Raw genomic sequence first — 9,183 nt, forward strand, 5'->3', positions numbered from 1 at the left:
ATGCCTAAGCTTAAGATTGATGTAATAATCTCCATTTGTTTATTTCTGACTCTGCTTTGATTGAGTGTGGGAGATGGGGATAATTTCATTCAGCTGTGGGCATACAAAAAAAATTAAGCAAAAGGCAGCGACTCCATGTCAGTATGTCTCTTGTCAAAGGAATAATTGTTAACAAAGCAGTTTTGTGAAATTTGGATGAGGAATCTGCAAATGGAGCTATAGTAATTATAAATAGATCTCCAGAGTGAAAATACTATTTGTAAATAAAATAAATTATAAAAGTCTTTAAAATTACAGCAACGTATTCATTTTGATAAACATTCTTCAGAATTGATGCATTATTTGTTTCACTGAGAAAACAAGCATCATCAGAAAGATTTAAAACATCTAAAATAAAACACTTTTTGGTACAGCAGAAATGATGTATCTATAAGATTCGCTCAAAAGTTGATTTGAAGATTGAAAATTTTGAGTGTGCAGGGCGTGTGTGATTAGCATTGCTGCCTCATAGTGCCAGGGATCTGGGTTCAATTCCTGGCTAGGGTCACTGTCTGTGTGGAGTTTGCATGTTCTCCTTGTGTCTGTGTGGGTTTCCTCCAGGTGCTCAGGTTTTCTCCCACAGTTCAAAGATGCTTAGGTGGATTGGCAATGTCAGGGGGACTAGCTAGGGTAAATAGATGGGGTTATGGGGATAGGGCTTGGGTGGGAGTGTGGTCGGTGCAGACTTGATGGGACTCTATTTTGGCCTCCTTCTGCACTGTAGGATTCTATGATTCTGTGTGTTATAATTTGTCTTTTAACATATTTCAGAAATGGAGGAGGACGTAGTGGAATGTTCTGTGCCATTAACATCATATGTGAAATGATCAAAAGACAAAATGTGGTTGATGTTTTCCATGGAGTAAAGACACTTCGGAACAATAAGCCAAATATGGTGGAAACTTTGGTGAGAAGTTGTTTGAATAACATAAGTTTTCCTTTCTATTTTGGTCACAGCCAAGAAAGTAGGTGAATTGTACGAACTAGGCAAAGAAACAAATTTAAATGCAAGTTTTACTGCTGTCTGTTTAATGTTAGTGTGCTGCTTCTCCAGCATGATCGAGTGTGAGGACAGTCTTGATTTCTCTCAGCCAAGGCTGAAGTTTGCAGTGTTAGTTCTGGGTAGGAAGAAAAGTTTCCTCTTGATGATTTGAAGCAACATGAGAACAGGATTCTTGACCTATGCAACAGAATTGCAAGGCAAGTAAGAATGAAGTGCTGGGTTAAGTGGTATTTTATTAAACTGCACACCAGTTGATGAATTTGAGTTTTGTCGTATCACATATTGTCACATATCAGAAGTTATTCATCAAAAATCACATTGTCAGCTCATCATTGTTGAGTTCATAATATATCCAGGAACTTAATTTCTTATTTGAGCAAGTATTCCTTGTGGTGTTTTAGTTATGGAAATTTGAATTAGGTTAAACATTAACACCTTGATATCCGGAGTAGCATTCCTGCATAAAAGCGTGCAGACCAAACTACAAACCATTACTCAATCAGCAAATACCAGGAACTCATACGTAGGAGTGGATTTTCACCATTGAAATGGATAGCTTGAGTTGGGAAATTTCCAAGCCCATCACACCCACCTTGTCCTAATGCAATATAGATTCAGTGCACCAGCCCGGTACACAAATTGGAAAAGGCCGTAAGTGATGCGTAGGAGCAAGGTAGGCTGTTTAATAGGTCCCCCTCGGTTCTCTGGGACTTTGTCCGAGTTATTTTGTTAAACACTAGGCTTTCTTGCCCTCATGCCCTACCAGCCCTCACTCACCCACCCATCCTTAATAGCCACTCATTCCATCCATGATAACCCATAGTACATTAGTACCCAGTCCACCATACAGAACCAATGTACCATACAGTAACAATGGCATGTGTGGAAGTGCTTAAAAAAAAGACATTCATAACTTTCTTTAAACAAAACTGCTGTTGCAAAAACCATTAAAAAAAATCTTACCCTGTCAATCAACCAGAGCTTTAAAGTATTAATAATATGAACTATAAGCATCTGACACCTCTTTATCTGGTGTAAATAAACATACTGGTGACAAAATAGGTAACAGAAAATCAAAGCTTTTAAAGCTTTACATCAAGCAAAGTTTTCCCTTCTGTGTGCCTTTTCAACAAAGAAAGGTATTTTAGGCAGTCTAACCTCTTAGCCTCTTGAGTGAATGCCACACTGATAAATGCAGTAAGAAGCCTCAAAACACCAGGTTAAAGTCCAACAGGTTTATTTGATAGCACAAGCGACTAGCTTTCAGAGCGCTGCCCCTTCATCAGCTGAGCTGGACTCCCATTTGACTCCCACTCACCTGATGAAGCAGCAGCGCTCCGAAAGCTACTGGTTTGTGATATCAAATAAACCTGTTGGACTTTAACCTGGTGTTTTGAGACTTCTTACTGTGGTTACTCCACTCCAATGCCGGCATCTCCACATCATACTGACTATGGACATAGTCTCCATACCAACTCAGAGCACTTCTATGAGGGACAATTGGGGTGGATGGGGACGTGAAATGGCATGGAGGGCATAAGTATGACCTTTTGAAGTTATGTTTCAAAAGGTTCCCAAATCCGGACTATGGTTGATGACTCCTCTGAGGCAGGATTGTCTAACATAGGGTCCATGGGCCATGATCTGTCCCTATGTGCCCTGTGGAGCCAGTGTTCAAACCATGCAACTGAAAGAATCTGCAAGGAAATACTCTTTCAATCAAAGGTTGTTTCACTTCATTTGCTGCTGATTGACTCAAGTGAAGAGATGGGGAAAAGAGGTTGCCTCCTGGTATAGGGAAAGGTGAGGGAAGGCAAGGCCCTTCAAGTGCGAGTATATGCCCAAGGGAGAGAGGGAGGGAGATTGCATTTGCATAAGGGAGCTTGAAGAGTGCAGGTATGTGAGAAGGAGAGCGAGTGTGTGAGAGAGATAGAGAGCATATATGTTCGTGGGAGAGTGAATACAAGAGAGTGTGTGTGGATGAGAGAAGGAGGGTATGAGCATAATGTGTGCTTGGCTCATTTCCAGTCTTGAGCTTCTCCTTCTCCTTCGCCCTCACCCTCAGACACCTCCACACTCTCGTGAACCCACTCTCACAATGGGAAAGGATAAGGGAGTGAACACCCAGAGACAAGGAGAAAGGTTAGAATGTCACTCACTCTATCATCTTTATTAATTACTATATTTAAGAAGTATCTATTCATTGCTTTAATTTTTACCCAGCAAGTTGTTTCTTTTTTCATACCTTAGCTTTTTATTTGAAACACTTTTCAAACTTTGTTTATTGACTCCTTGAGTGAAAAAAAGTACTCCCTCGTGCAAAAAGGGGGGCATGAACCACAAGTCCTTGAGAAGGTGGCCTGAATTGACAGACGTTTTAGAGCTGGGGGAAAGAGTTGCTTGCCACAAAATGAAGTTGGCCAGGTTATGAGTGCAAGATATGGAGACAGACAGACACACACACACACACACACACACACACACACACACACACACCAGGGAACATTGGAGGCATTAGGAATGGGGGAAAGAAATCTTGGAATTGGGTCCTGGCTAAAATCCAGTCCAGAGCCCTTGGTTCCATGTTTCCCTAATTTAACCTCATTAAAAATATGCGTAGAATGATTTTGTAGATATTTTGTGGCACAGCTGCTAACTATGCTCAGTATTTAATGGATTGAACCACAGCATTTCATATGTGGTTTATAGTTTGAATACAATAGCAAATGAAAGTTGAAGGTAGGTGGAAGATGGGTTGCTTTATTGGTGTTTTAAAAAGGCAGAGAAATTAATGTTAATATGTTCACCATTGTATGCTTATTGAAAATACTGATGGGAGGTATATTGCAGTTTTTCTTTTGGAACTGTGTTGAGTGAAAATGCTGTATTATGGGTGCATGTAACACTTGTCCTGGACTGAAAGCTAGCACATTTTGTTAACTTCATAAACCTGTTGTAGGGTTGGTTTTATCTCAAGCGTCACAACTGAATTCTGTAAAACGAGAACAACTCATGCCGAGTTGCTAAGGGATTAAAACCACTGTGGTATTTCTGCTAGAGTTCTGCATGTGAAGAAAATCAGATAGCACCAACATGCTCAATTAGCCCTAGAGGTTCTTCCCAACCACATCCTTTTCAGAAATGTTTTGCATTGCCTAAACACGTTGCTACATGATAAAGCTCATTTTCAACTTATTCGAATTTTGACTAATGTTCATCTGCTGATAGATATGAGGGGTTGAATGTTACTTGATGCTGGTTTAAACCAGTGTATAACACTGCTCCGAGAAATTAAACTCATTTGTTCATTTATTTAAAATATATGATCTAAATTACAGTTGTGCTTTGTCTATGACCTGATATTCAGTCTAAGTTGAAGAATTATTGGAGCAGATATTTGACAATTTTTGAACAGGAAACACTCGATTGTTTTCTCTAATAATACAAGAACAAAAATATAATTCTGCAATAAAAAGGACAGCGGTAGTATGGATACAAAATTGGTTAAGTGACAGGAAACAGTATGCTGGTCAGTGATTGTTTCTCAGACTGGAGCCAGGTATTTACCAGGGTTCCCCAAGAGTTGGAATTAATATCACTGGTTTTCTTGATCTAAAATACTTGGGTGTGTGGGGAACAATTTCAAAACAGGCAAATGACAAACTTGGAAGTACTGCGAGTTGAGAGAAGATAGTGATGGACTTAGAGGTGCTTGAGAAAGGTTGATATGAGTGGATATGTGACAGATTTCACATTTCCCTGCATTGTTTAATGATACATTTGGTAGGAAGAATGAGGGAAGATGATATTCTAAAAGATGCACACAAATCATTGAAGGTGTGGGGGGCAGGTGAGAAAGTGGTCAATAAGGCACAGGGGATCCTGACCTTTTGAAATAGAGGCATAGAGCACAAAAGCAGGGAAGAAGTTATGGTGAGTCTTTATGGGTTTAGCCAGAACTTGAAATATTACCCAATTCCAGACATCACTCATTCGAAAAAATGTGAGGTTTCAGAGAGAGTACGGAAACAACTTGTGAAAATGATTAAGGATGACGGACTTCGGTTACTTTGATAGATTAGCAATGTTGGAATTGTTCTACTCAGAGCTGAAAAGGTTGAGCATAGATTTGATAAAAGTGCTCAAAATCATGAGGGGACTGGGCAGATTAGATGGGAAGAACCTGTTCCCATTGTTAGCAAGGTTGAGAACCAGAAAGTACTGGTTTAAGGTGAGTAGCAAAAGAATGGAAACAACATGAGAAAAATCTTTTCATGCAGTGAGTGCTTAGAATCTAGAACATACTGCCGCAAGCATGGTGATGTTGGCACATTCAGTCTTGACTTTCAAAAGGGAATTAGACGGTTGTCTGAAGAAAATACATACTGGACTAACTGAGTTGCTCTTATAAAAAGCAGCATAAGGAATATCAGGCCAAATTGCATCCCTCTGTTTTCACTTTCAGAAATTACAAGCAACTCCTGCTATTTATTGTGCATCAATATACATTAAAAGATCAGAAAAAAGAATGCATTTCAATATAGTTATAATGGTATATGTTGAGACTTAAGTCCCCTAGTATTACACAGATTTACTTGGAGATAACAAAAATCTTGTTACCATAACACTAATGTTGGTTTGTGAAAAGGACTCAAAACTAAATTTATAATTCCAGTTTTAGCTGCCCTCTCCCTTGCCTTTTTCTCCCACCTTTGCTATTCGCTCCATCAGGAACATAAACTGCTTTAACTTTACCTTATTTCTTTATTTTGTTATTCTGAAATGAAATCTTATCAATTTTTCTGTCACCTACCACCTGGCTGCCCAACCTGGAGAAAGAATCTAAGTAAAATCTGGTCCCTGATTGGTCCTAAACTGCTTCCAAAAGTCAGTTTACTAACAGAGTCAGGAGACTGAATATTGAAGTTTAATCTGGTTGCATTATTGCAGTGACCTGGCAAAGCTGTGATTTTTGTGCTTTAGGAGGAGAAGGGATAAATATGACTAAAATAATACCACAGTCCAAGAAAATGGGCACCTTGAAATAGCTTTGCAATGGCAAAATCAATAATTAAAGATTATTGCATGATTATGCAATGCATTAACATTTCAGTACCAAAACATATTGTTTGCACACAGTCTGATTAAAAATGAATTAGAATACTTTAATCAACATGATTTCCTCAGTGATTACATTTAGTGAATTTTTAATACATTTGCAGGATTTTTTCTGTCAGTTTCCTAAAAGGACATATTTATAGTCTTGCTGGAATTGTATTAAGAAATGTTTGAACAGATTAATTTAAAATGTCACTGTATAGCTATCAGAAACAAAACTAAATCTGATGCTGTCTGCATTTGTTGCAGGCTTTGATATCAGCCTTTTAGTTGATCACAACTTTACCCTTCAAGTAACCAAACCCACGTCATGGCGTTTTCTTGAACAGCTGTTTTAATCAAGCTATATAGCTCTGACCCTGGAAAGTCATGGGTCACAGTCTGTAACTAGCCAAAGTGCAGAATCCAGAAATGCACAAACAATTATAGTTTCACATTTGATTACAAGTAATTAGCCTATACCACTCACAGTATAGGAGTTATCTTTATCCAATCAGAATAACATTACATCATTCAGATAATGAAACCAAATCACCTTACGCTTGCTTAATTATAATATCCAATCAGCATGAAGACTTAATCATGTTATTAAGTTAATTTGTCATTGTTACAAGTAATTGTCCCAGCTTGTGCCTGTGTACATCACTTTCTTTTTCCAGTGCCAGATGTCTAATGTAATGTATTTTTCAGACTAATGGCCTTGGTGCTTATCTGTGAAGACTTTTATAAGAAGACCTTTTTTTTCCAAAGAATCCTAGAATCCTACAGTGCAGAAGGAAGCCATTCAATCCAGCGAGTCTGCACCAACCACAGTCCCATCCAGGCCCTAAGCCCATAACTCCATGCATTTATCCTAGCTAGTCCCCTGTCACTAACGGCCATGGCCAATCCCACATGGACTGTGGGAGGAAATCTATGCAGACGCAGGAGAACTTGCAAACTCCACATAGACAATGACCCAAGTTAGGAATCAAACCTGGGTCCCTTGCGCTGTGAGGCAGCCATCATGATGCCCCATAGCAGTATGTGATTTTTAAACTTGAGTGATTGTTAACACATTTACTTCTTATATTGTATGACAGTCATGCAGCTCTGCCCTGGTTGAAAATTATTGAGCTGCTAGCAAAAAGATACCAATGATCTTTCTGATTAGGCTATTTAATGAACAAAATTAGTGGAAAATACAGCTGTTGTTTAAATTATGTTTATGTAAGCAAACTGAATTGTTTCCCTGTTTCTTCCCTCCAGGAACAATATCGATTCTGTTATGACGTTGCTTTGGAATATCTTGAATCTTCATAGTGACGACATGTACTTTTTGGAAAAGTTGTGCTAATTTTTGAAAGAAAATTATCACTAAGCCTGTGCATGAAGGATATGCATTTAAAGGAGGGATTTGGTTTTAACTATCTTAAGTATTCCGCCTCTGTTATAAAACAAAGTTTATGTACATATCCAAATGATTAACCAGAGAGCGCTCAGTGCCGTCATAATGATGTGATCTGGGTACGGATATCATTGCTCAATGAGAGGTTAAAAACATGTCAGTGTTAGTCAAAAAAAAGTTTGGGATTTTTTAAAAATACAACCAACCCATTGGTCTGCATGCACAGATTTGTACACAGTGATGCTACACCTTATTTTGAATCAAGCTTATTGGGAAATGGAAATGTGCAGCAGTGTAAAATAGCCTTTGCATGCTGCCACAGTAAATGTGCTAATATTTGGACTGGCTTATTGAAGTTTAATGTGTAACCTGCTGGATCACAACAAATAATTTGTAGTGCAACTTTTATTATAAGCCAAAGATGAGTGTAAATATGTCTATATGATGAAAGCACATTGTATTTATTGTTTGCTTGTAATTCTGTTGACAGCTGAACAATCATTTTTTTTTGCAGAATAGCTATTTTTGCCAGAGCTTTAAGTTCAAATGTTTTTTAAGTGCTTTACTTTTGTACTTAGTGGTCAGTGTAGGTCACTGACTTTTTTAATTACAGCTTAGTAATGTTTACAGTATGTAAATTAGTTAATTACACCCATTCAATAATCGAACATTGATATATTTGGGAAGTATATAAATTGGGACCAAATGCAAGTTTTTTTTTCCTTTGTCCTGAATAGATGGGACATTCTAAAGTTTTATTCCACAAATGTTAGTAAACTAGTTTAAATAAAGCTAAGTGTGACTTGTCAACTGTACCTAGTTTAAATGACTATAGTGATGGTTCTTTACTGCTGATAACTGAAGCAGTATTAGAGATAACTTAGTACGAGAGTTTTAAAGTAAAAATGTGTACTGAGTTTGTCTAAAGGTAATGCAGCAGGGCAATAGATGGAAGAACAATCTTTGTTTACGATGAATGGTGTAATAAATTAGTTACTTGTGGTGTATTTTCTGTGCCATTTAAATGTTGTTTTAAAAAAATCAAAATGACTTTGGGTATGGCAGAACAAGTGATTGAATAAAGGCTTCATGTGATCTGAGGTGTTGAGAAATGTTTATGAACATTTTTAGTTACCTTCATGTTCCCAGCCTTCCTATTGTAGCCTTCTCTATCCTGCACATCTTGCTATAGGACATTGACTGCTGAGAAGTACATAGAAGCATCAGAACTGCTGAATTCTAATAAGTTCATCACTACAACGGAAACGCCTTTTACAAAACTGCAGCTTTCCCAACTTTGTAACCTTTGCTTTGTTTAAATGTTTTCATACTAAGGTCCTCAAAGCTTTATCAGTACGGAACAGTATACAACCTGTGGGAAAATGCAGACTCGTTTTTTTTCTGGTAACTACCAAGCTTATTATGCAGAAGTCTGTAGAATTAGAAAATATGCAGAACAGGTAGCTCAATCAAAATTGCTGGTTTTGCAAAGACCACTGCCTGCAGGTTCCCTCCCAGTCACCTAATTTGGAACTATATAGCCTTGATTGTTGGGTCAAAGGACTGGCATCAGCTACTCTGGGTGCACCTGTATAGATATTGAAGAAGGCAGCTCACCACCATACTCAAGGGTAAT

General features: G+C 38.0%; 1 protein-coding gene across 9 annotated transcripts in view; it reads left to right on the plus strand.

Moving 5' to 3' along the window:
• Positions 1-8,647, plus strand: part of ptprk (protein tyrosine phosphatase receptor type K) — a 610,212-nt gene extending 601,565 nt beyond the window's left edge. For all 9 annotated transcript variants that reach the window (XM_080192477.1, XM_080192478.1, XM_080192479.1 and 6 more), the window contains 2 exons: positions 811-946; positions 7,409-8,647. In XM_080192477.1, the coding sequence (XP_080048603.1) occupies positions 811-946; positions 7,409-7,462 (190 nt within the window). In that variant the 3' untranslated portion in view covers positions 7,463-8,647. The remainder of the gene's footprint in view (positions 1-810; positions 947-7,408) is intronic.
• The last annotated feature ends 536 nt before the right edge of the window (positions 8,648-9,183 follow it).

This window comes from Carcharhinus amblyrhynchos, chromosome 7 (genome assembly GCF_965287045.1).
Source record: "Carcharhinus amblyrhynchos chromosome 7, sCarAmb.v2.hapA, whole genome shotgun sequence".
NCBI classification, from domain to species: Eukaryota; Metazoa; Chordata; class Chondrichthyes; order Carcharhiniformes; family Carcharhinidae; genus Carcharhinus; species Carcharhinus amblyrhynchos.